This window comes from Oncorhynchus mykiss, chromosome 11 (assembly GCF_057628025.1).
Source record: "Oncorhynchus mykiss isolate SJ-2025 chromosome 11, ASM5762802v1, whole genome shotgun sequence".
NCBI lineage: Eukaryota > Metazoa > Chordata > Actinopteri > Salmoniformes > Salmonidae > Oncorhynchus > Oncorhynchus mykiss.
In genome coordinates this window covers 86,283,571-86,310,235 of record NC_143032.1, presented here as the reverse complement: position 1 = coordinate 86,310,235, position 26,665 = coordinate 86,283,571, and the positions used below count along the sequence as shown (strand labels likewise).

At 48.9% G+C, this 26,665-nt stretch overlaps 2 protein-coding genes across 10 annotated transcripts in view; one reads left to right on the top strand and one right to left on the bottom strand.

Annotated features, from left to right (window-relative positions):
* Positions 1-12,744, top strand: part of grsf1 (G-rich RNA sequence binding factor 1) — a 47,852-nt gene extending 35,108 nt beyond the window's left edge. The window contains exons 5-10 of one of the 6 annotated variants that reach the window (XR_016484742.1): positions 7,537-7,675; positions 9,662-9,789; positions 10,125-10,210; positions 10,323-10,458; positions 11,959-12,122; positions 12,620-12,744. Coding sequence is in view for 2 of the 6 variants with exons in the window: in XM_090191285.1 (XP_090047411.1) it covers positions 7,537-7,675; positions 9,662-9,945; positions 10,125-10,210; positions 10,323-10,458; positions 11,959-12,014 (701 nt within the window). In the remaining 4 variants the exon portion in view is untranslated. Of the gene's footprint in view, positions 1-7,536; positions 7,676-9,661; positions 10,001-10,124; positions 10,211-10,322; positions 10,459-11,958; positions 12,313-12,619 lie in introns of all 6 variants that reach the window. The other 5 variants (XR_016484741.1, XR_016484740.1, XR_016484743.1 and 2 more) reach the window with 5 other exon arrangements.
* A 734-nt stretch (positions 12,745-13,478) lies between these two features.
* The window catches only part of LOC110535141 (protein RUFY3), a 62,436-nt gene continuing 49,249 nt past the window's right edge, over positions 13,479-26,665 (bottom strand). For 2 of the 4 annotated variants that reach the window (XR_016484738.1, XR_016484739.1), the window contains exons 12-17: positions 19,758-23,879; positions 16,676-16,802; positions 16,512-16,588; positions 15,720-15,747; positions 15,228-15,305; positions 13,479-14,624 (exon numbers count right to left, since the gene is read on the bottom strand). Coding sequence is in view for 2 of the 4 variants with exons in the window: in XM_036936563.2 (XP_036792458.2) it covers positions 14,481-14,624; positions 15,228-15,305; positions 15,720-15,747; positions 16,512-16,588; positions 16,676-16,802; positions 19,758-19,877 (574 nt within the window). In the remaining 2 variants the exon portion in view is untranslated. The remainder of the gene's footprint in view (positions 14,625-15,227; positions 15,306-15,719; positions 15,748-16,511; positions 16,589-16,675; positions 16,803-19,757; positions 23,880-26,665) is intronic. The other 2 variants (XM_036936563.2, XM_036936564.2) reach the window with 1 other exon arrangement.

Here is a 26,665-nt window from a genome sequence, read left to right as displayed (position 1 = left end):
GCCCCAACGGGCCCCTGAACAGGCCCCGTTTACCACCCTCTGCCCCAACAGGCCCCGTTTACCACCCTCTGCCCCAACGGGCCCCGTTTACCACCCTCTGCCTCAACGGGCCCCTGAACAGGCCCCGTTTACCACCCTCTGCCCCAACGGGCCCCTGAACAGGCCCCGTTTACCACCCTCTGCCTCAACGGGCCCCTGAACAGGCCCCGTTTACCACCCTCTGCCTCAACGGGCCCCTGAACAGGCCCCGTTTACCACCCTCTGCCCCAACAGGCCCCGTTTACCACCCTCTGCCCCAACGGGCCCCGTTTACCACCCTCTGCCCCAACAGGCCCCGTTTACCACCCTCTGCCCCAACGGGCCCCTGAACAGGCCCCGTTTACCACCCTCTGCCTCAACGGGCCCCTGAACAGGCCCCGTTTACCACCCTCTGCCTCAACGGGCCCCGTTTACCACCCTCTGCCTCAACGGGCCCCGTTGACCACCCTCTGCCCCAACGGGCCCCGTTGACCACCCTCTGCCTCAACGGGCCCCTGAACAGGCCCCGTTTACCACCCTCTACCTCAACGGGCCCTGTTTACCACCCTCTGCCTCAACGGGCCCCTGAACAGGCCCCGTTTACCACCCTCTGCCTCAACGGGCCCCGTTTACCACCCTCTGCCTCAACGGGCCCCTGAACAGGCCCCGTTTACCACCCTCTGCCCCAACGGGCCCCTGAACAGGCCCCGTTTACCACCCTCTGCCTCAACGGGCCCCTGAACAGGCCCCGTTTACCACCCTCTGCCTCAACGGGCCCCTGAACAGGCCCCGTTTACCACCCTCTGCCCCAACAGGCCCCGTTTACCACCCTCTGCCCCAACGGGCCCCGTTTACCACCCTCTGCCCCAACAGGCCCCGTTTACCACCCTCTGCCCCAACGGGCCCCTGAACAGGCCCCGTTTACCACCCTCTGCCTCAACGGGCCCCTGAACAGGCCCCGTTTACCACCCTCTGCCTCAACGGGCCCGTTTACCACCCTCTGCCCCAACGGGCCCCTGAACAGGCCCCGTTTACCACCCTCTGCCTCAACGGGCCCCTGAACAGGCCCCGTTTACCACCCTCTGCCTCAACGGAACCCTGAACAGGCCCCGTTTACCACCCTCTGCCCCAACAGGCCCCGTTTACCACCCTCTAACCCAACGGGCCCGTTTACCACCCTCTGCCTCAACGGGCCCTGTTTACCACCCTCTGCCTCAACGGGCCCGTTTACCACCCTCTGCCCCAACGGGCCCCTGAACAGGCCCCGTTTACCACCCTCTGCCTCAACGGGCCCCTGAACAGGCCCCGTTTACCACCCTCTGCCCCAACAGGCCCCGTTTACCACCCTCTGCCTCAACGGGCCCCTGAACAGGCCCCGTTTACCACCCTCTGCCCCAACAGGCCCCGTTTACCACCCTCTGCCCCAACAGGCCCCGTTTACCACCCTCTGCCCCAACGGGCCCCTGAACAGGCCCCGTTTACCACCCTCTGCCTCAACGGGCCCCTGAACAGGCCACATTTACCACCCTCTGCCCCAACGGGCCCCTTTTACCACCCTCTGCCTGAACAGGCCCCGTTTACCACCCTCTGCCCCAACGGGCCCCTGAACAGGCCCCGTTTACCACCCTCTGCCTCAACGGGCCCCGTTTACCACCCTCTGCCTCAACAGGCCCCGTTTACTACCCTCTGCCCCAACAGGCCCCGTTTACCACCCTCTGCCCCAACGGGCCCCTGAACAGGCCCCGTTTACCACCCTCTGCCTCAACGGGCCCCTGAACAGGCCACGTTTACCACCCTCTGCCCCAACGGGCCCCTTTTACCACCCTCTGCCTGAACAGGCCCCGCTTACCACCCTCTGCCCCAACGGGCCCCTGAACAGGCCCCGTTTACCACCCTCTGCCTCAACGGGCCCCGTTTACCACCCTCTGCCTCAACGGGCCCCGTTTACCACCCTCTGCCTCAACAGGCCCCGTTGACCACCCTCTGCCCCAACGGGCCCCGTTGACCACCCTCTGCCCCAACGGGCCCCGTTGACCACCCTCTGCCCCAACGGGCCCCGTTGACCACCCTCTGCCCCAACGGGCCCCGTTGACCACCCTCTGCCCCAACGGGCCCCGTTGACCACCCTCTGCCTCAACGGGCCCCTGAACAGGCCCCGTTTACCACCCTCTACCTCAACGGGCCCCTGAACAGGCCCCGTTTACCACCCTCTACCTCAACGGGCCCTGTTTACCACCCTCTGCCCCAACGGGCCCCGTTGACCACCCTCTGCCCCAACGGGCCCCGTTGACCACCCTCTGCCCCAACGGGCCCCGTTGACCACCCTCTGCCCCAACGGGCCCCGTTGACCACCCTCTGCCCCAACGGGCCCCGTTGACCACCCTCTGCCCCAACGGGCCCCGTTGACCACCCTCTGCCCCAACGGGCCCCGTTGACCACCCTCTGCCCCAACGGGCCCGTTTACCACCCTCTGCCCCAACGGGCCCCTGAACAGGCCCCGTTCACTACCCTCTGCCTCAACGGGCCCCTTAACAGGCCCTGTTTACCACCCTCTGCCCCAACAGGCCCCGTTTACCACCCTCTGCCCCAACGGGCCCCGTTTACCACCCTCTGTCCCAACAGGCCCCGTTTACCACCCTCTGCCTCAACGGGCCCCTGAACAGGCCCCGTTTACCACCCTCTACCTCAATGGGCTCCGTTTACTACCCTCTGCCCCAACGGGCCCCGTTTACCACCCTCTGCCTCAACGGTCCCTTTTACCACCCTCTGCCTCAACGGGCCCCTTTACCACCCTCTGCCTCAACGGGCCCGTTTACCACCCTCTGCCCCAACGGGCCCCTGAACAGGCCCCGTTTACCACCCTCTGCCCCAACAGGCCCCGTTTACCACCCTCTGCCCCAACGGGCCCCGTTTACCACCCTCTGCCTCAACGGGCCCCTGAACAGGCCCCGTTTACCACCCTCTGCCCCAACGGGCCCCTGAACAGGCCCCGTTTACCACCCTCTGCCTCAACGGGCCCCTGAACAGGCCCCGTTTACCACCCTCTGCCTCAACGGGCCCCTGAACAGGCCCCGTTTACCACCCTCTGCCCCAACAGGCCCCGTTTACCACCCTCTGCCCCAACGGGCCCCGTTTACCACCCTCTGCCCCAACAGGCCCCGTTTACCACCCTCTGCCCCAACGGGCCCCTGAACAGGCCCCGTTTACCACCCTCTGCCTCAACGGGCCCCTGAACAGGCCCCGTTTACCACCCTCTGCCTCAACGGGCCCCGTTTACCACCCTCTGCCTCAACGGGCCCCGTTGACCACCCTCTGCCCCAACGGGCCCCGTTGACCACCCTCTGCCTCAACGGGCCCCTGAACAGGCCCCGTTTACCACCCTCTACCTCAACGGGCCCTGTTTACCACCCTCTGCCTCAACGGGCCCCTGAACAGGCCCCGTTTACCACCCTCTGCCTCAACGGGCCCCGTTTACCACCCTCTGCCTCAACGGGCCCCTGAACAGGCCCCGTTTACCACCCTCTGCCCCAACGGGCCCCTGAACAGGCCCCGTTTACCACCCTCTGCCTCAACGGGCCCCTGAACAGGCCCCGTTTACCACCCTCTGCCTCAACGGGCCCCTGAACAGGCCCCGTTTACCACCCTCTGCCCCAACAGGCCCCGTTTACCACCCTCTGCCCCAACGGGCCCCGTTTACCACCCTCTGCCCCAACAGGCCCCGTTTACCACCCTCTGCCCCAACGGGCCCCTGAACAGGCCCCGTTTACCACCCTCTGCCTCAACGGGCCCCTGAACAGGCCCCGTTTACCACCCTCTGCCTCAACGGGCCCCGTTTACCACCCTCTGCCTCAACGGGCCCCGTTGACCACCCTCTGCCCCAACGGGCCCCGTTGACCACCCTCTGCCTCAACGGGCCCCTGAACAGGCCCCGTTTACCACCCTCTACCTCAACGGGCCCTGTTTACCACCCTCTGCCTCAACGGGCCTCGTTTACCACCCTCTGCCCCAACGGGCCCCGTTGACCACCCTCTGCCCCAACGGGCCCCGTTGACCACCCTCTGCCCCAACGGGCCCCGTTGACCACCCTCTGCCCCAACGGGCCCGTTTACCACCCTCTGCCTCAACGGGCCCCTGAACAGGCCCCGTTTACCACCCTCTACCTCAATGGGCTCCGTTTACCACCCTCTGCCCCAACGGGCCCCGTTTACCACCCTCTGCCTCAACGGTCCCTTTTACCACCCTCTGCCTCAACGGGCCCCTTTACCACCCTCTGCCTCAACGGGCCCGTTTACCACCCTCTGCCCCAACGGGCCCCTGAACAGGCCCCGTTTACCACCCTCTGCCCCAACGGGCCCCGTTTACCACCCTCTGCCCCAACGGGCCCCGTTTACCACCCTCTGCCTCAACGGGCCCCTGAACAGGCCCCGTTTACCACCCTCTGCCTCAACGGGCCCCGTTTACCACCCTCTGCCTCAACGGGCCCCTGAACAGGCCCCGTTTACCACCCTCTGCCCCGACGGGCCCCTGAACAGGCCCCGTTTACCACCCTCTGCCTCAACGGGCCCCTGAACAGGCCCCGTTTACCACCCTCTGCCTCAACGGGCCCCTGAACAGGCCCCGTTTACCACCCTCTGCCCCAATGGGCCCCGTTTACCACCCTCTGCCCCAACAGGCCCCGTTTACCACCCTCTGCCTCAACAGGCCCCGTTTACCACCCTCTGCCTGAACAGGCCCGTTTACCACCCTCTGCCTCAACGGGCCCCTGAACAGGCCCCGTTTACCACCCTCTACCTTAACGGGCCCCTGAACAGGCCCCGTTTACCACCCTCTACCTTAACGGGCCCCGTTTACCACCCTCTGCCTCAACGGGCCCCGTTTACCACCCTCTGCCTCAACGGGCCCCGTTTACCACCCTCTGCCTCAAAAGGCCTCGTTTACCACCCTCTTTCTCAATGGGCCCCGTTTACCACCCTCTGCCTCAACGGGCCCCTGAACAGGCCCCGTTTACCACCCTCTGCCCCAACGGGCCCCGTTTACCACCCTCTGCCTGAACAGGCCCGTTTACCACCCTCTGCCTCAACGGGCCCCTGAACAGGCCCCGTTTACCACCCTCTACCTTAACGGGCACGTTTACCACCCTCTGCCTCAAAAGGCCTCGTTTACCACCCTCTTTCTCAATGGGCCCCGTTTACCACCCTCTGCCTCAACGGGCCCCTGAACAGGCCCCGTTTACCACCCTCTGCCTCAACGGGCCCCGTTTACCACCCTCTGCCTCAACGGGCCCGTTTACCACCCTCTGCCCCAACGGGCCCCTGAACAGGCCCTGTTTACCACCCTCTGCCTCAACGGGCCCCTGAACAGGCCCCGTTTACCACCCTCTGCCCCAACGGGCCCCGTTTACCACCCTCTGCCCCAACAGGCCCCTTTTACCACCCTCTGCCCCAACGGGCCCCTGAACAGGCCCCGTTTACCACCCTCTGCCTCAACGGGCCCCTGAACAGGCCCCGTTTACCACCCTCTGCCCCAACGGGCCCCGTTTACCACCCTCTACCCCATCATGCCCCGTTTACCACCCTCTACCCCAACGTGCCCGTTTACGACCCTCTGCCCAAACGGGCCCCGTTTACCACCCTCTGCCCCAACGGGCCCCGTTTACCACCCTCTGTCCCAACGGGCCCCGTTTACCACCCTCTGCCTCAACGGGCCCCGTTTACCACCCTCTGCCCCAACAGGCCCCGTTTACCACCCTCTGCCTCAACGGGCCCCGTTTACCACCCTCTGCCTCAACGGGCCCCGTTTACCACCCTCTGCCCCAACGGGCCCCGTTTACCTCCCTCTGCCTCAACGGGCCCCTGAACAGGCCCGTTTACCACCCTCTGCCTCAACAGGCCCCGTTTACCACCCTCTGCCCCAACGGGCCCCTGAACATTCCCCGTTTACCACCCTCTGCCTCAACGGGCCCCTGGACAGGCCCCGTTTACCACCCTCTGCCCCAATGGGCCCCGTTTACCACCCTCTGCCCCAACGTGCCCCGTTTACCACCCTCTGCCTCAACGGGCCCCTGAACAGGCCCCGTTTACCACCCTCTGCCCCAACAGGCCCCGTTTACCACCCTCTGCCTCAACGGGCCCCTGAACAGGCCCCGTTTACCACCCTCTGCCCCTACGGGCCCCGTTTACCACCCTCTGCCTCAACGGGCCCCTGAACAGGCCCCGTTTACCACCCTCTGCCCCTACGGGCCCCGTTTACCACCCTCTGCCCCAACGGGCCCTGTTTACCTCCCTCTGCCCCAACGGGCTCCGTTTACCACCCTCTGCCCCTACGGGCCCCGTTTACCACCCTCTGCCCCAACGGGCCCTGTTTACCACCCTCTGCCCCAACGGGCCCCGTTTACCACCCTCTACTTTAACAGATTTAGTTTGATAACAGAACACACACGTGGTTGTCGTGTCCCTCCTTGTCGGGTTTCATACCGTAAGGGCTGTAGCCAACTCTTCTTGTAGGGCATGTCAATCATAAGAGTGGTTTCAGCACATCAGATGTTATTGGTCCATACACATATTTAACAGATGTTATTGGTCCATACACATATTTAACAGATGTTATTGGTCCATATTTAACAGATGTTATTGGTCCATATTTAAAAGATGTTATTGGTCCATACACATATTTAACAGATGTTATTGGTCCATACACATATTTAACAGATGTTATTGGTCCATATTTAACAGATGTTATTGGTCCATACACATATTTAACAGATGTTATTGGTCCATACACATATTTAACAGATGTTATTGGTCCATATTTAACAGATGTTATTGGTCCATATTTAACAGATGTTATTGGTCCATATTTAACAGATGTTATTGGTCCATACACATATTTAACAGATGGTATTGGTCCATATTTAACAGATGTTATTGGTCACATACACATATTTAACAGATGTTATTGGTCCATATTTAACAGATGTTATTGGTCCATACACATATTTAACAGATGGTATTGGTCCATATTTAACAGATGTTATTGGTCCATATTTAACAGATGTTATTGGTCCATACACATATTTAACAGATGGTATTGGTCCATATTTAACAGATGGTATTGGTCCATATTTAACAGATGTTATTGGTCCATATTTAACAGATGTTATTGGTCCATATTTAACAGATGTTATTGGTCCATATTTAACAGATGTTATTGGTCCATATTTAACAGATGTTATTGGTCCATATTTAACAGATGTTATTGGTCCATATTTAACAGATGTTATTGGTCCATATTTAACAGATGTTATTGGTCCATATTTAACAGATGTTATTGGTCCATACACATATTTAACAGATGTTATTACGGGTGTAACTAAATGCTTGTGTTCCTAGCTCCAATAGTGCAGTAATATCTAACAATACACAAGAATACACACATGTAAAGTAACAGAATAGAATGACTCCAGTATGGAACCAGGCTATCATGTCCCCAACCAAGGCATAAAGCTGCTGGTCTTTACAGGTCTGGATGTGACGGAGGACGGTGTGACTCTAGTGACAGACCACAGAGGAAGGAACTCAGGGGAGGCCTATGTCCAGTTCCTGTCCCAGGAGCAGGCTGACGAGGCCCTGACCAGAGACAGAGAGGTCATCGGAAACCGGTAGGAACACTCATACCTTCAACCTCTGGAGTTGATTTCTGCTGAAATATAATTAGCATAATCTAATTAGCATAATCTAATTAGCATAATACAACAAATCTCCATCAAAATCTCTGAGTTTAATCTAGAGCTACAGTGAGTGGACACCTGTTCCTCCAACATCTCATTAATATGGACTTGGTCCCTCCTTTGTTTTTGGGATCCCGAGTGGCACAGCGGGTCTAAGGCATCTGCATCTCAGTGCTAGAGTCCCTGGTTCGAAACCAGGCTGTGTCATATCCGGCCGTGATTGGGAGTCCCATAGGGCGGTGCACAATTGGCCCGGCGTCTTTAGGCTTTGGCCGTCATTGTAAATAAGAATTTGTTCTTAACTGACTTGCCCAGTTAAATAGCCTTGGGGCGGCAGGGTAGCCTAGTGGTTAGAGCGTTGGACTAGTAACCAGAAGGTTGCAAGTTCAAATCCCCGAGCTGACAAGGTACTGACAAGGTCATTGAAAATACGAATTTGTTCTTAACTGACTTGCCTAGTTAAATAAAGGTAAAATAGCTTAGTGCCATACATTATGGATCAAATACCTTTTTCATAATTTCAATCTTGTCTAAACTCCCCAACGGGCTCGGGAGGTGAAGGTCGAGTTATGTGTCCTCGGAAACGACATGACCTGCCAAACCGCGCTTCTTAACACCTGCTCGCTTAATGTGTCAGAGGAAACACTGTTCAACTGACGACCACGGTCAGCCTGCAGGCGCCCGGCCCGCCATGAGTTAAGTAAAGCCAAACCCTCCCCTAATCCAGACAACGCTGGGCCAATTGTGTACCCACCCTATGGGACTACCGATCACGGCCGGTAATGACACAGCCTGGGATCAACCCCCCCCTCTGCTTAGACTGTAGAAGGTTAAGAACTCAACGTTACACAGCCTGGGATCAACCCCCCCCCCTCTACACAGCCTGGGATCACCCCCCCCCCCCTCTGCTTAGACTGTAGAAGGTTAAGAACTCAACATTACACAGCCTGGGATCAACCCCCCCCCCCTCTACACAGCCTGGGATCAACCCCCCCCCCCCCCCCCCTCTGCTTAGACTGTAGAAGGTTAAGAACTCAACGTTACGCAGCCTGGGATCAACCCCCCCCCCCCCCCCCCCCTCTGCTCAGACTGCAGAAGGTTAAGAACTCAACATTACACAGCCTGGGATCAACCCCCCCCCCCCTCTACACAGCCTGGGATCAACCCCCCCCCCCCCCCCCCCCCCCTCTGCTCAGACTGCAGAAGGTTAAGAACTCAACATTACACAGCCTGGGATCAACCCCCCCCCCTCTACACAGCCTGGGATCAACCCCCCCCACCCCCCCCCCTCTGCTCAGACTGCAGAAGGTTAAGAACTCAACATTACACAGCCTGGGATCAACCCCCCCCCCCTCTACACAGCCTGGGATCAACCCCCCCCCCCCCCCTCTGCTCAGACTGCAGAAGGTTAAGAACTGAACATTACGCAGCCTGGGATCAACCCCCCCCCCCCTCTACACAGCCTGGGATCAACCCCCCCCCCCCCCCTCTGCTCAGACTGCAGAAGGTTAAGAACTGAACATTACGCAGCCTGGGATCAACCCCCCCCCCCTCTACACAGCCTGGGATCACCCCCCCCCCCCCCCCTCTGCTTAGACTGTAGAAGGTTAAGAACTCAACATTACACAGCCTGGGATCAACCCCCCCCCCCCCTCTGCTTAGACTGTAGAAGGTTAAGAACTCAACATTACACAGCCTGGGATCGACTGTGTCACCAGGGGCATGTCCTGACTGTGTCACCAGGGGCGTGTCCTGACTGTGTCACCAGGTGCGTGTCCTGACAGTAAGACTGTGTCACCAGGGGCGTTTCCTGACTTTGTCACCAGGGGCGTTTCCTGACTGTGTCACCAGGTGCGTGTCCTGACTGTGTGACTGTGTCACCGGGGGCGTGTCCTGACTGTGTGACTGTGTCACCAGGTACATCGAGGTGTTCCCCAGTAGGAGGAGTGAGATCGGAGGTCGGAAGAAGACAGAGTCTGTTGAAGAGGGCAGAAACTCCAGACAGAGTCAACCACACAGGCCTGCAGCACAGCCTCCTAGACATGGTGAGACAGACAGACCTGCAGCACAGCCTCCTAGACATGGTGAGACAGACAGACCTGCAGCACAGCCTCCTAGACATGGTGAGACAGACAGACCTGCAGCACAGCCTCCTAGACATGGTGAGACAGACAGACCTGCAGCACAGCCTCCTAGACATGGTGAGACAGACAGACAGACAGACAGACAGACCTGCAGCACAGCCTCCTAGACATGGTGAGACAGACTGTTTACTTAAAATGTGTAGTGTCATGTCTTTTTAGCATTGATTGGACTTCTGTGATGAAAATGAACAGAGGGTAGATGTCTAGATGGATGTTGTTGTTGTTGTTTGTTTCAGGGTCTCTTCCGGTATCTTCTCTGCCCCAACACTTTGTTCACATGAGAGGACTGCCCTTCCAAGCCACAGGAAATGACATCGTTCAGGTGTTGCTCTATGGTTTCCACTACCGTGCCGTCTCAGAGCGAGACCGTGCTAGCTAACTAACTAACTAACTAAACAATGACTTTGTGTAACAGGTAGATATTGCTCTGTCAGTTCTTCTCTCCTCTAGCGCTGTCCAGGATTCTGGTGGAGTTCGGTCCAGACGGCAGGGCCAGTGGAGAGGCTGATGTTTACTTCACATCGCACCAGGACGCCGTCTCAGCCATGACCCGGGACAAGGCACACATGCGTACGTCTGTCTCCAGTACCAGTCAAAAGTTTGGACACAACTACTCATTCCAGGGTTTTTCTTTAGTTTTACTATTTTCTACATTGTAGAATAATAGTGAAGACATCACAAATAACACATATGGAATCATGAATTAACCAAAAAAGTGTTAAACAAAACAAAATATTTTATATTTGAGATTCATGTCCTGGATTGTGTGGGCCTTTTGTCTGATATTCTGAGCAAGATGAGACGTAGGCCAATGTCATATCGTCAACCAATCACATTTGTCAAATCCTTTTTGGGCTAAACTTGCAGAGGACCGTGAGTAAACGAGCCTACTTCCCAAAAGCAACCGTATTAGACTGAAAGTAATTTTTTATCATGATTTGTGAGTCTCTGCTCATTAGTTGCTCGTTCAACGTCGTTGCTTCTACTTCCCAGAATCCCGTTTTAGAATTCTCCCCTCCTAACTGTTTTACATTCACTGACAACAACGAGAAATATTTCCTTGGACAAATATTCCCAGATTTTCAAAAAAAATGTGGTCTCTGGTTTCTGCATCATCAACGTGCTTTTTTCCGTTGCTCATTAGAAAAAGTTGATTTCTGTCTTGAAGGTGTGTTTTCTGACCAATTCCGTGTTTTGGTTTATGATGTTTGTTCCGCATGAGATACTGAAGCCGATTTCACTTCCTCAAAATCCCCAGAATGACTCTTAAGATCATTTAAGAAATCCGTAATAAATGTTCAAGTTTTTTGCCGAGGATGTTGTAGTTGTTTTGGCGCAGTATTTTTCAAGTAAAAACGTCTGGTCTGTCTATTGGATAGAGAGCAATCGTCACAGCTGTTAGTGAGCAAATGGACATCAGATCAAAACACAATGGTAGGTCTGTTTTTAGACTGACTTTTTATGACCAACATTAACCGATGTTAGACTTTGTAGTCAGTTTTCACGTTAGACTAAATGTCTGACTCTTATACTGAACACTGGACGTTTTTTCAAGGGATTCGTTGTTTTATAAAGTCAGTCACTCTTTAAAGTCCCGTAGATCACTTCATTACTCCCTGTTTTTTATTACAAAACCACAAGCTTCCAACTTACCTGACTTTGTTGTTAGTATTAAAACACAACGTACCTGACTTTGTTGTTAGTATTAAAACACATTCACAGGAGTCTTGAGGTTCACCGAATTACCTGAATCCGCCTTCAGTTTTAATGCCTCCATTTAAATGAAAATAACCTACAGAACTAGCTGCGTGTGGTTTCCCTGGTGCCCCTAGGGCAGTTTACGAGTCTGTTGAATTTGTTAAATGAGAATTGCATTTTTTTATTTTATTTTTATTATCGATGAAATTAAAAAATATATTGTGGTGTTTGTAGTATAAAAAAAAATTGTAACCTGTAGTTATTTGTTTTGTATTCATGTAGGCTACACCGCAAAATCATCCTGCTGTCCCATATTTTGTGTTTTCTAAACGTGGTCCTCCTACCCTGAACTCGTTTTCTGTTTCTTTGCAGAAGAGCGATACATAGAGCTGTTCCTGAATTCAACATCATCTGACGAGGGCCAATGAAGTTTACCAGGTTGGTCTGAATTAAACATCATCAGACGAGGGCCAATGAGGTTTACCAGGTTGGTCTGAATTCAACATCATCAGACGAGGGCCAATGAGGTTTACCAGGTTGGTCTGAATTAAACATCATCAGACGAGGGCCAATGAGGTTTACCAGGTTGGTCTGAATTAAACATCATCAGACGAGGGCCAATGAGGTTTACCAGGTTGGTCTGAATTCAACATCAGACGAGGGGCAATGAGGTTTACCAGGTTGGTCTGAATTCAACATCAGACGAGGGGCAATGAGGTTTACCAGGTTGGTCTGAATTCAACATTTCAAATATTGTTCATATATGCATAGTCACTTTAACCAAATCTACATGTACGTACTACCTCAATCAGCGTCTGTATATAGCCTCTCTACTGTATATAGCCTCTCTACTGTAGTTTTTATGTCTTTACCTATCTATTGTTCACCTACTACCTTTTTTGCATTATTGGTTAGACCCTGTAAGTAAGCATTTCACTGTAAGGCCAATAACCTGTTGTTTTCAGGGCACGTGACAAACTTTGATTTGATAATATTGGTTGACTGATTGAGTCTGTTGTGATTCTGTCTGCAGGTTAGCGGTGGGCTGAGAGATGACATCGGGAGGTGTGGTGGTGAAAATCCCCATCGACTGGATGTGTCACCATTTGTAAGGGTGTAGAAATGATGTTGAATATAATAAAACTACGTTCAATCTGACTCCCATTTATTATGTGAATAAATACAACAGTCCCTGTGTGTCTCTGGAGGAATCGAGGCAAGATGGAAGCCTCTATCACCTCTGACTATAAAGAACAGATTAATTTGCGCCGTTATGCAATTATTAAGAGATACAAATCATCCTGGCGATCAATGTTAAAGCATACACAGTATAGTTAGAAAAGGACACTGTAAAACAAGAATGCATTTACTCAATTAGTCACAATATAATTACATGACAGTCTTCCTTGGGAACATCCCTTCCTAGAGATTGCCTCAGATAAGGTGTGTTTGGCCCGCCATCCAAACGAGGCAGTACATGGTGAGTCGTCACACTGCTCCCAGCCACTATCACCTCTCATTCTTCCACTACATCAGAAGGACCAGGTCTGGATGTATTGTCTGCACTCTGGCTGAATGAGTAGACGGCACAATAAAGACATTCCTGCTGAAGTGGTTGTGTCTTTCCGTCCAACAGGAAGCTCGGCCAATGAGGCGTGAGATAATGGAAGAGCATTCATTTAGCAGACTGATCCAGAGACTACAGTAGTGAGTCATTTAACAGACTCTGATCCAGTCATTGCAGTAGTGAGTCATTTAACAGATTCTGACCCAGAGCCACTTACTGTCAGGAACATGTTGTAATTCAGTCATTGACCAACGGTTCCTAATCTCAGTGGACGGTGTTGTCAGAGACATATCATAGATTATTACAATATAAATAAAAACCAGACTTGGAAAAACTTCAGTTTATTGTTGAGTAAGGAAACATTTACATCTCGTCCAGAACTTCTTGAGAATCAAGATTATTTCATTTCTGTCTAACATCACCCGGATTATTACAGAGCTGGCAGATAATCCCTTTTGGTCATTTTTAATTTCTGAATTAAAAAGTTATAGAAAATGTTGCACTGTTGTCAAACCAAAGCATTGCACCAGGTTGAGATCAGCCATGAACAAAAACAGTTCAATGTTTCGCCAAAATGTCTGATAAAATATCAATTCATCAGTCCTACTTTGAATGTTTCACAATAAATGTTTTGAGTAAAAATCCACAAGTACCGAATAAATACTGTGATCAGTTCAGATACCTACACGTGATGCAAGACTTCTCACCAAACCTAGAAAACATAAAACACAACCTGGGACCTGAACGGTTTGTGCAATCATTCCCCTCCTTGCCAAACATGGTTTGAATAGCACAAACAGATCTGGGACCAGGCTATGAAAATATATCCCTTTTTCATGGAGTCATTGAAGTTCGTCAGACATCTGAAACCATTAGAGATGAGAAGCTTAAAGTCAGTTTTCCATGAAGCTGCACTGTGCAGAAATCACTCCATTTGCTTATTGCTAAAATTCTAATAGGTGGCCTAATTTCAGTTTGTGACAAAGCAATAATTTATAGTGTAGAGAATCATTGTTCTAAACCAGTGGAATATCTTTTCCACAACCACAAATATTGTGTTTCAAGCTGGTGTAAAAAAAAAAAATGGAAGCGAAAGATGTCAAAAAACAAAATGGGAAGCATAGAAATAGTGAGCATAGAACGCTTCTGACTTGCTTTCAATGAGAGTGACAGATCTATAACTCACATTTCTACGTCAAACCGCACCCCAAACAAATTCCATATCGCAGCGTTAAGTTGTCAGTCAGAAAGTTAGTCTGTTCCTTTAGATATTTTGTCAGTGAATGACACTGTATTCCAGATAGAGAGAGACGAGGAAATGTGAGTCTCAGGATGGGCTGGATGCATACTGCTGCAGTAGCTGAGAGTAGCAGGCGTCACAGACGTGTTCAGGGTTGATGGAAGAGGGAAGAGGAAGCTCATTGGTCAGACAGCGGTCACAGAACACCCCTCGACAGTTAGCACACCGTCTCTACAGAGAGAAGAGAAACAGTCACTATGCCGTCTCTACAGAGAAACAGTCACTATGCCGTCTCTACAGAGAGAAGAGAAACAGTCACTATGCCGTCTCTACAGAGAAACAGTCACTATGCCGTCTCTACAGAGAGAAGAGAAACAGTCACTATGCCGTCTCTACAGAGAAACAGTCACTATGCCGTCTCTACAGAGAAACAGTCACTATGCCGTCTCTACAGAGAAACAGTCACTGCCGTCTCTACAGAGAAACAGTCACTATGCCGTCTCTACAGAGAAGCAGTCACTATGCCGTCTCTACAGAGAGAAGAGAAACAGTCACTATGCCGTCTCTACAGAGAAGCAGTCACTACGCCGTCTCTTCAGAGAGAAGAGAAACGGTTAATGTTTTAATGCAGAACTTGATGTTCAGTTCCCAGTTGAGCCAGAGACTGTAGAGAATTGCAGAGATGCACCACTTCCCCGTTGACTCCTTCTAGTGGAACTCAGGGTGGAGGATCATGAAGATGTACGAACTGGATTGAGACAAGGTCAGTGTATCCCTTCAGTTTGAGGAAGCCATCATGTCTGAAGACGAAGTGGTTAGGTGTAGGTGGTGTACCTTGGTCTTAGTCATGGACTCGTCCTGTTCACATAGAGAGCAGATGGATGCCTGGTGGATCTCAAGACAAGACTGGTCCTGGAAAGGAGAACGTCTGCATTAAAGGTATACTTTACATATTTAACATTACAGAGCACGCTACCTACCCCATGCCGACACGCTACCTACCCCATGCCGACACGCTACCTACCCCATGCCGACACGCTACCTACCCCAATACCGACACGCTACCTACCCCATGCCGACACACTACCTACCCCATGCCGACACGCTACGTCATTACAGGACATTTTGTGACCAAAAAATAAGAAGATTGAATCCATTTTAGAATAAGGCTGTAACGTAACAAAATGTGGAAAAAGTCAAGGGGTCTGAATACCTTCTGAATGCCCTGTGTTTAACACTTCCAATGGTAGAAACAGTTGAACAAGGGAGGTCCTATGAAGGAGACATCTAGAAATACTGTAGTTTGAAGAGATTAAGGAATATTACCTGTTCATCCTGATTTTGTGACAATGACCTAGAGAGAGAGAGATGTCAAGCTATTGGTTCGCAAGGCAATGCAGTAAGACGACACTGTACGTGTGTTCAGGACTAAACCAATGAGACGCGTGTTCAGGACTAAACCAATGAGACGCGTGGTCAGAACCAAACCAATGAGACGCGTGGTCAGAACCAAACCAATGAGACGCGTGTTCAGGACCAAACCAATGAGATGCGTGTTCAGGACCAAACCAATGAGACGCGTGTTCAGGACCAAACCAATGAGACGCGTGTTCAGGACCAAACCAATGAGACGCGTGTTCAGGACCAAACCAATGAGACGCGTGTTCAGGACCAAACCAATGAGACGCGTGTTCAGGACCAAACCAATGAGACGCGTGGTCAGGACCAAACCAATGAGACGCGTGTTCAGGACCAAACCAATGAGACGCGTGTTCAGGACCAAACCAATGAGACGCGTGTTCAGGACCAAACCAATGAGACGCGTGTTCAGGACCAAACCAATGAGACGCGTTTTCAGGACTAAACCAATGAGACGCGTGTTCAGGACTAAACCAATGAGACGCGTGTTCAGGACTAAACCAATGAGACGCGTGTTCAGGACTAAACCAATGAGACGCGTGTTCAGGACCAAACCAATGAGACGCGTGTTCAGGACTAAACCAATGAGACGCGTGTTCAGGACTAAACCAATGAGACGCGTGTTCAGGACTAAACCAATGAGACGCGTGTTCAGGACCAAACCAATGAGACGTGTGTTCTGGACTAAACCATGCTTACATGTCTGAACCCAGACTGCTCTTGTCTTCCAACATGTTGCTTAGTTGCTCATTCTCCTTTTTGACGGCCTCAAGTTCCTATGACGCACACAGAACAACATGGCCATGTCAGTCCTTGAATAGACAGAGACTTCAGGGTGGTTTTCAGGAAGATGTTGGGTCTACCTTCCTGATGTCGTCCACCTGTCTGGGGTCTCCCTGCGGTGTTGGGGCCCTCTTCTCTCCAGGGTGTATGTACAGGCCACCACCTCCCTGCTCTCTCTCCCTCCTCAGCTCCTGCTCCAGACTCCATCTGACACACACACGTTTTCAAATCAAGTACAAAACCTTGACATCTGAATGTAATGTTTGTATTAATTGACTGAATACATCTGAGCGTATAGAGCAGTACGAGCTGCAGTGTCGGTCCCTTGTTTCATGAAATAAAAAGGTCGCAGAAATGATCCAAACGCACAACATTTTTATTTCTTTGCCAAGATAATTCATCCACCTGACAGGTGTGGCATATAGGTGCACCTTGTGCTGGGGACAATAAAAGGCCACTTTAAAATTCACAGTTTTGTCACACAACACAATGTCACAAGATGTCTCAAGTTTTGAGGGAGCATTCATATTGGCATGCTGACTGCAGGAATGTCCACCAGATCTGTAACCAGATAATTAAATGTTCATTTCTCTACTATAAGCCGCCTCCAACGTCGTTTTAGAGAACTCGGCAGTACGCTCAACTGGCCTTAAGATCGCAGACTGCCTCAGCGAGCAGGCCTTTCTAATCGACCTGGCCCGGGTATCCTGGAAGGATAATGACCTCATCCCATCAGTAGAGGATGCCTGGTTGTTCTTTAAAAAGTGCCTTCCTCACCATCTTAAATAAGCATGCCCCTTTCAAAAAATGTAGAACCAGGAACAGATTTAGCCCTTGGTTCTCTCCAGACCTGACTGCCTTTGACCAGCACAAAAACATCCTGTGGCGTTCTGCATTAACATCGAACAACCCCCGCAATATGCAACTTTTCAGGGAAGTTAGGAACCAATACACACAGTCAGTTAGGAAAGCTAAGTCTAGCTTTTTCAAACAGAAATTTGCATCTTATAGCTCTAACTCCAAAAAGTTCTGGGACACTGTAAAGTCCATGGGGAATAAGAGCACCTCCTCCCAGCTGCCCACTGCACTGAGGATAGGAAACTCTGTCACCACCGATAAATCCACGATAATCAAGAATTTCAATAAGCATTTCTCTACGGTTGGCCATGCTTTCCTCCTGGCTACCCCAACCCCGGCCAACAGCTCCACACCCCCCGCAGCAAAACCTGGACCCGTACAAATCAGCCGGGCTAGACAATCTGGATCCTTTCTTTCTAAAATGATCCACCGCCATTGTTGCAACCCCTATTACTAGCCTGTTCAAACTCTTTCGTATTGTCCGAGATCCCTAAAGATTGGAAAGCAGCCGCGGTCATCCCCCTCTTCAAAGGGGGAGACACTAGACCAAAACTGCTACAGACATATCTATCCTGCTCTGCCTTTCTAAAGTCTTCGAAAGCAAAGTTAAGAAACAGATCACCAACCATTTCGAATCCCACCGTACCTTCTCCACGATGCAATCTGGTTTCCGAGCTTGTCAAGGGTGCACCTTAGGCACCATCAGGTGCGAGATCATAACCGCCATTGATAAAAGACAGTACTGTGTAGCCGTCTTCATCGACCTGGCCAAGGCTTTAGACTCTGTCAATCACTGTATTCTTGTCGGCAGACTCAACAGCCTTGGTTTCTCATGGACTGCCTCGCCTGGTTCAACCAACTACTTCTCAGATAGAGTTCAGTGTCTCAAATCAGAGGGCCTGTTGTCCGGACCTCTGGCAGTCTCTATGGGGGTACCACAAGGTTCAATTCTCAGGCCGACTCTTTTCTCTGTATATATCAACAATGTCGCTCTTGCTGCTGGTGATTCTCTGATCCACCTCTAGGCAAACAACACCATTCTGTATACTTCTGGCCCCTCTTTGGACACTGTGTTAACTAACCTCCAGACAAGCTTCAATGCCATACAACACACCTTCCGTGGCCTCCAACTGCTTTAAACGCTAGTAAAACTAAATGCATGCTCTTCAACCAATCGCTGCCCGCACCTGCCCGCCCGACCAGCATCATTACTCTTGACGGTTCTGACTTAGAATATGTCGACAACTACAAATACCTGGGTGTCTGGTTAGACTGTAAACTCTCCTTCCAAACTCACATTAAGCATCTCCAATCCAAAATTAAATCTAGAACCGGCTTCCAATTTCGCAACAAAGCCTCCTTTGGCCGCCTTTCCTTCCAGTTCTCTGCTGCCAATGACTGGAACAAACGGCAAAAATCACCGAAGCTGGAGTCTCATATCTCCCTCTCTAACTTTAAGCATCAGCTGTCAGAGCAGCTTACCGATCACTGTACCTGTACACAGCCCATCTGTAAATAGCCCACCCAACTGCCTACCTCATCCCAAATAGTTTTTATTTACTTTTTTTTGCTCTTTTACACATCATCATCTGCACATCTATCACTCCAGTGTAAATTTCTAAATTGTAATTACTTCGCCACTATGGCCTATTTATTGCCTTACCTCCTTACTCCATTTGCACACACTGTATATAGATTTTTCTATTGTGTTATTGACTGTACGTTGGTTTATCCCATGTGTAACTCTGTGTTGTTGTTTCTGTCGCACTGCTTTGCTTTATCTTGGCCAGGTCGCAGTTGTAAATGAGAACTTGTTCTCAACTGGCCTACCTGGTTAAATAAAGGTGTTCTCAACTGGCCTACCTGGTTAAATAAAGGTGTTCTCAACTGGCCTACCTGGTTAAATAAAGGTGTTCTCAACTAGCCTACCTGGTTAAATAAAGGTGAAATAAAAAACTAAAATAAAACACCACATGTAACCACACCCATTGTGCCATTCATCCGCCTCCATCACCTCATGTTTCAGCAGGATAACCCACAGTCATGAGGCAAATGGTGGTCACACCAGATACTGACTGGTTTTCTGATCCACGACCCTACTTCTTTTTAAAGGTATCTGTGACCAACAGAGTCATATCTGTATTCTCAGTCATGTGAAATCCATAGATTAGGACCTAATGAATTTATTTCAAAGGATTGATTTCCTTATAGGAAGTGTAACTCAGTAAAATCTTTGCCATGTAGTGTTTTTTGTCATGTCCAGTAGATATAAATCCAATGAAATGCATTGATCCTGATAATTACCTGTGTTTCCGTAGGCGTTCCACCTCCAGCTGTAGAGAGTCTATCTTGTCTCCAAACTCCTGTTTAAACAGTTTATGATCCTCCCCAGCCTGGTCCCGCTCCCTCTCCGCCTGACGGGATCTGCACCGGGGGTGGGGGGGGCAAGGTGAACGGCGGGGGGTAAAATGAACTTATGGTAAAATGAAAATTAAACAAGAACTCATGGACTAAACTTCAAATGAAGAAGACAACAAACTCATGGCAAATGAAGAAGACAACAAACTCATGGCAAATGAAGAAGACGCAACAAACTCATGGCAAATGAAGAAGACAACAAACTCATGGCAAATGAAGAAGACAACAAACTCATGGTAAATGAAGAAGAAGCAACAAACTCATGGCAAATGAAGAAGACGCAACAAACTCATGGCAAATGAAGAAGACAACATAGTGGATAGAGAGAGTCTCCATTTCAACAGAAAAAGGGAGAGAAACAGGAAGAGGCCTAAAGAGAAAGCTAGGATACGTCAAAAAAGAAAGCGAAGGGAACAGAGACTCCTCCTCCCATCATCCAGAAGCAGACCAGAAGTTTGCATTGAATATGTTTTTATTATGTATTGGACTACAGTTGACATCTAAGGTAATAGAACCACATACAAAGGCATTTCCTTTTAACTTGCTTTTTCTCTGGGAATACTTTAGCGTTCTCATTCTGACCTGGACTGACCTTTCACGCAACCAGTACATCCTTACATGGTGATTTGGGTTGCTGTTCAACGGTAGATGTTTCTGTTCGGTGCTCTGGGGTGAGATTCCCAACAACAATATATCTTCTAGCAGTAAGACCATGTTAAAAAATCCATCGGTAGGCAATAGAAGAACGATGATCTGAATGCTAAAGATTATATTTTGTTTTGACGAGATTAGAGGAGGAAGCGGAACTACAAACTGTGTGTACTGTAATGGTTCAGACGTCATCATACTATATTTACTGTGTTATGTTTCAGGAGTCCAGATCTTTTTTTTTAACCTTGGGGTTTAGACTTGAGTTGGGCTTGGTGGCTGGTCTAAGGGACCGATGTCTGTCGGGCTGCTCTCAGAACACAGGAATGCATAGTGTTCCGGAACAATATACGTTCCTATGGTATTTACTGTGGGGTCATAAAGTAATGACACCTTTGATAAACATGTGCAAAAAGTGACTGTACATAATAAATATTGAGATATATTGTATGCAACAAAAATATATATTATTTTAAACTTAAAAAAAAAAAAAAAAAAAAATTTTTAGTAATCGCTCAGAAAAATAGATTTTGTTTAAACAAGTATTCCATTTTTTTTTTCTCAAAAAAAGTTAGGTGTCAAAATGATTACCACCCTGTTTTCAATAGGGATGGGGGATACAGTCAGACGGCCCTTTTTTTAAATTAAAATCAGATGTTTTCAACGGGTTTCACAGCCAGAGACTGGGTAGAGTTCCATGAGGCCACTGACCTTAACAAGGGCCTCAGGACCAGTGGAAGAACAACCTCTATGTTCATGTCCTCTGACCAGAGCAGCGGTTACAATCCAAGTGCAATTTCCGTTTATCAAACTCCCAACGTTTCCATTTGTTGGCTGACGGGAACACAGAGCACCTTGGCCACACACCAGTGGTGGGTTTAGTGTCTAAATGAGAACGTACGAGCAGAAAATAAACCCGGAACTACTGTACAATATGATGGTGGATCTTTGATGTTTTGGGGATATGTTGCTTCCTCTGGTCAATAGCATCATGAAATGAAACCAGAACCAGGACATTTAGCCAATAAACCTGGTTGCATCTGACAGAAGACTGAAACATGACCACAAGTGGGATTTCCACCAGGACAATAACCCCAAGCACACATCAAAATCCACAAAGAAATAGTTAAATTGGCCACAAAATAAAATAGATTACTTGTTAAACAAAATGTTTTTCTCTGAGCAATTGTATTTGTATAAAATAATAACCAATTTTTTTGGAGCATACAATATAGCTAAGTATGATTTATTTTATACGGTAATTATCTTATTCAAACGTGTCAATAATTTCAGACCCCACTGTATCTATATAGTAAACGACTCTGAGGTATAGCCTACGGTCCTTATAGTCTGATCTAAGGACCTATGCTGCTGTTGGCAGAGATGGGCTACATTTGAAATATCTATTTCAATTACTTAAGTATTTTGTAAATGTGGATTTCCCCAGGCTGAACGACACTCCGATGTATTCTGTAACAAGATACTTTCGAAAGATGTCATTCGTATTTTCAGAAATAGAAAATACTTTTCTATAACATTTTTTTTATTTTTTTTTTCAAATAGCGATTCATGATTTTGTGGCCCCCTTTTCACCCTGCATTGGTATCAGTAGTCTGATGGCACTACGGTGTGATAAGAACGTCTGCTGAATGAACTAAACATACATGTATATGGAAAAATTAACAATTGCAAAGCATGCTGAGTATTATTTGAATGAGCTCCGCCCCCCCCAAAAAAAAGGCCAATAATAATAATAATAATAATACCCAGTGTGCTTTGCAGTTAATTTTGGTCTGTTCATTTTCATAATACATAATATTTTGGTCACTTAAGCCTTCCGCATCCTTCGGTTTTGGCTGGCGCCTGGCTAAACTAGTGTGCTCGCATACTTCCTTAAGTCCTTTGCTTGAAAAAAAAGAGGGAAAAAAAAGTGACAATAGTACTGTTTGTCCATCTTAAGACGCCGTAGCCAGTATACACTTCCTCAAAATAGTAAGAATGAATCTAAGCTAACTCAAGAAATTCCGTCATTGGCGTTTTTTTACCGAGGAGATCCTGGTCCCGCAATTTTAGAAAAAAAAAACTTCCCAAAATGTCATCATAATATACATGCATGAACCGTCCTTAGTGTTTGGGAAGGGAAGCACACGCCTTTACAGTTCAACTAAGGTAGATACCAACATATCACAGTCACAGCAAGTAAAACGATTCTGTCACCATTCGCTGAGGATGCTGTTGCTGTTCGGGCCGGCTACTTGCAAATGTATTTCTGTATACAAATACATGTATTTTAAGTATTTTGTCGTTTATTTTTGATACATTGATCTTTATGGTATTTTGTAAATTCTTGCCAATTCTTGACTGTAGGGGGGGGGCTTCAGGGGATCGATTTACAAGAAACAACAGCAGCCATTTCAATTTTTCAGAACAGTACACCCATCTCTCTTCCCGAAAATGGCTGACATCCCAAACTCGAAGTCTTGTATCAGGGAACATTCATTACATGTGTGTGGGGGGGGGGGGGGATCTGATATCTTCATTCCTTACGGAATGAACCCAAGCTAAAGTCCTGAAACCCAGCGAGCAGAATGGAGCCCCCTCTGCACTGCTAGTATACCGACAGAAAAACACACGGAAGAACAGAAAACCAGGCTAGAGGAAGCCAGAGAGACTATATCAGTCAGGAGAGTAGAGGTTTAGGAAATAAAATGTAATTTAACACTAGAGAAGGAAAGGAACCGTAACAGATGTCATACCAAAAAATAAGTAACCTAGTTAAAGGGATAGTCCGGGATTTCGGCAATAAGGTCCTTTATCTACTTCCCTACAGTTAGATGAACTCGTGGACAGCATTTTCATGTCTCTGTGTGCAGTTTGAAGAAAGTTGCTAACTAGCATTGGTACAATTGCTAACTAGCGTTAGCGCGATGACTGGAAGTCTATGGTATATGCTAGCAGACCCGATTGCATTCCAGTCATTGCGCTAACATTAGTTAGCATGATCGCAGATACCATAGACTTCCAGTCATTGCCCTAACGCTAGTTAGCAATTGCGCTAGCGCTAGTTTGCAACTTGCTTCAAACTGCACGCGGAGACATACAAAATGGAATCCACAAGTTCATCTAACTCTAGGGAAGTAGACACATGACCTCACTGCCAAAATCCTGAAGTATCCCTTTAAGTAATTTCTATATTATGCAAATATTGTTTTTTCTGATTTGGATCAGGGTTTATCAAACTAGGATGTGGGTGTCATTCTGGGGAACAGAGGAGAGGGGAGGGAGGACTACTGTTGCTTCTGAAGCAGTTTCTCTGCGTTGGAACTCAAGCTTCTGGCCTGCTTCACACAGTCTTCCTCACTGTGAGGAGGAGATAGTGGAGGAAGAGGTAAAGAACCAAGAAATGAAAGGGATGGAGAAATGGAAAGATATAAGAAAGTAGCGATGGATAGAATAGATAGAGAGGGGGAAAAGGAAGAGGGTAGTTACTAAGCCCTGAAAAGAACACATGTTTAGATTAGATCTGAGAGTCAAAAACACTGGCATGAGTCTGTCCAAAGCTTTGTCAGAGGAGATTCTCTCTCAATCCAGGATTGGTCTTCATCTGGGTCCATGAAATCCATCCTAAATTGCAGGTGTAGCAATGTAGACTACAGGTGTAGCAGTGTAGACTACAGGTGTAGCAGTGTAGACTACAGGTGTAGCAGTGTAGACTACAGGTGTAGCAGTGTAGACTACAGGTGTAGCAGTGTAGACTACAGGTGTAGCAGTGTAGACTACAAGTGTAGCAGTGTAGACTACAGGTGTAGCAGTGTAGACTACAGGTGTAGTAGTGTAGACTACAGGTGTAGCAGTGTAGACTACAGGTGTAGCAGTGTAGACTACAGGTGTAGCAGTGTATACTACAGGTGTAGCAGTGTAGACTACAGGTGTAGCAGTGTATACTACAGGTGTAGCAGTGTAGACTACAGGTGTAGTCGTAGCAGTGTAAACTACAGGTGTATCAGTGTAAACTACAGGTGTAGCAGTGTAGACTACATGGGTAGCAGTGTAGACTACATGGGTAGCAGTGTAGACTACATGGGTAGCAGTGTAGACTACAGGTGTAGCAGTGTAGACTACAGGTGTAGCAGTGTAGACTACAGGTGTAGCAGTGTAGACTACAGTTGTAGCAGTGTAGACTACAGGTGTAGCAGTGTAGACTACAGGTGTAGTCGTAGCAGTGTAGACTACAGGTGTAGCAGTGTAGACTACAGGTGTAGTAGTGTAGACTACAGGTGTAGCAGTGTAGACTACAGGTGTAGCAGTGTAGACTACAGGTGTAGCAGTGTAGACTACAGTTGTAGCAGTGTAGACTACAGGTGTAGCAGTGTAGACTACAGGTGTAGCAGTGTAGACTACAGGTGTAGCAGTGTAGACTACAGGTGTAGTCGTAGCAGTGTAGACTACAGGTGTAGCAGTGTAGACTACAGGTGTAGCAGTGTAGACTACAGTTGTAGCAGTGTAGACTACAGGTGTAGCAGTGTGGACTACAGGTGTAGCAGTGTACACTACAGTTGTAGCAGTGTAGACTACAGGTGTAGCAGTGTAGACTACAGGTGTAGTAGTGTAGACTACAGGTGTAGCAGTGTAGACTACAGGTGTAGTAGTGTAGACTACAGGTGTAGCAGTATGTAGACTACAGGTGTAGCAGTGTAGACTACAGGTGTAGCAGTGTAGACTACAGGTGTAGCAGTATGTAGACTACAGGTGTAGCAGTGTAGACTACAGTTGTAGCAATGTAGACTACAGGTGTAGCAGTGTAGACTACAGTTGTAACAGTGTAGACTACAGGTGTAGCAGTGTAGACTACAGGTGTAGCAGTGTAGACTACAGGTGTAGCAGTGTAGACTACAGGTGTAGCAGTGTAGACTACAGGTGTAGTAGTGTAGACTACAGGTGTAGCAGTATGTAGACTACAGGTGTAGCAGTGTAGACTACAGGTGTAGCAGTGTAGACTACAGGTGTAGCAGTATGTAGACTACAGGTGTAGCAGTGTAGACTACAGTTGTAGCAATGTAGACTACAGGTGTAGCAGTGTAGACTACAGTTGTAGCAGTGTAGACTACAGGTGTAGCAGTGTAAACTACAGGTGTAGCAGTGTAGACTACAGGTGTAGCAGTGTAGACTACAGGTGTAGCAGTGTAGACTACAGGTGTAGTAGTGTAGACTACAGGTGTAGCAGTATGTAGACTACAGGTGTAGCAGTGTAGACTACAGGTGTAGCAGTATGTAGACTACAGGTGTAGCAGTGTAGACTACAGGTGTAGCAGTATGTAGACTACAGGTGTAGCAGTGTAGACTACAGGTGTAGCAGTATGTAGACTACAGGTGTAGCAGTGTAGACTACAGTTGTAGCAATGTAGACTACAGGTGTAGCAGTGTAGACTACAGTTGTAGCAGTGTAGACTACAGGTGTAGCAGTGTAGACTACAGGTGTAGCAGTGTAGACTACAGGTGTAGCAGTGTAGACTACAGGTGTAGCAGTGTAGACTACAGGTGTAGCAGTATGTAGACTACAGGTGTAGCAGTGTAGACTACAGGTGTAGTAGTGTAGACTACAGGTGTAGCAGTATGTAGACTACAGGTGTAGCAGTGTAGACTACAGGTGTAGCAGTATGTAGACTACAGGTGTAGCAGTGTAGACTACAGGTGTAGCAGTATGTAGACTACAGGTGTAGCAGTGTAGACTACAGTTGTAGCAATGTAGACTACAGGTGTAGCAGTGTAGACTACAGTTGTAGCAGTGTAGACTACAGGTGTAGCAGTGTAGACTACAGGTGTAGCAGTGTAGACTACAGGTGTAGCAGTGTAGACTACAGGTGTAGCAGTGTAGACTACAGGTGTAGCAGTGTAGACTACAGGTGTAGCAGTATGTAGACTACAGGTGTAGCAGTGTAGACTACAGCGAAACTCGAGTCGCACCGCATAATTTTTACTAAGATGTCACCGGAGAAGGCGGCCGATGTTTTCCGTGTCCCCAACCAATTGTGTTTTTTGTTTGTTTATTTGCGTTGTTTGTCATGTATTTTTTTAAACTTATTTTGTACATTATGTTGCCGCTACCATCTCTTATGACCGAAAATAACTTCCGGACGTCAGGACTG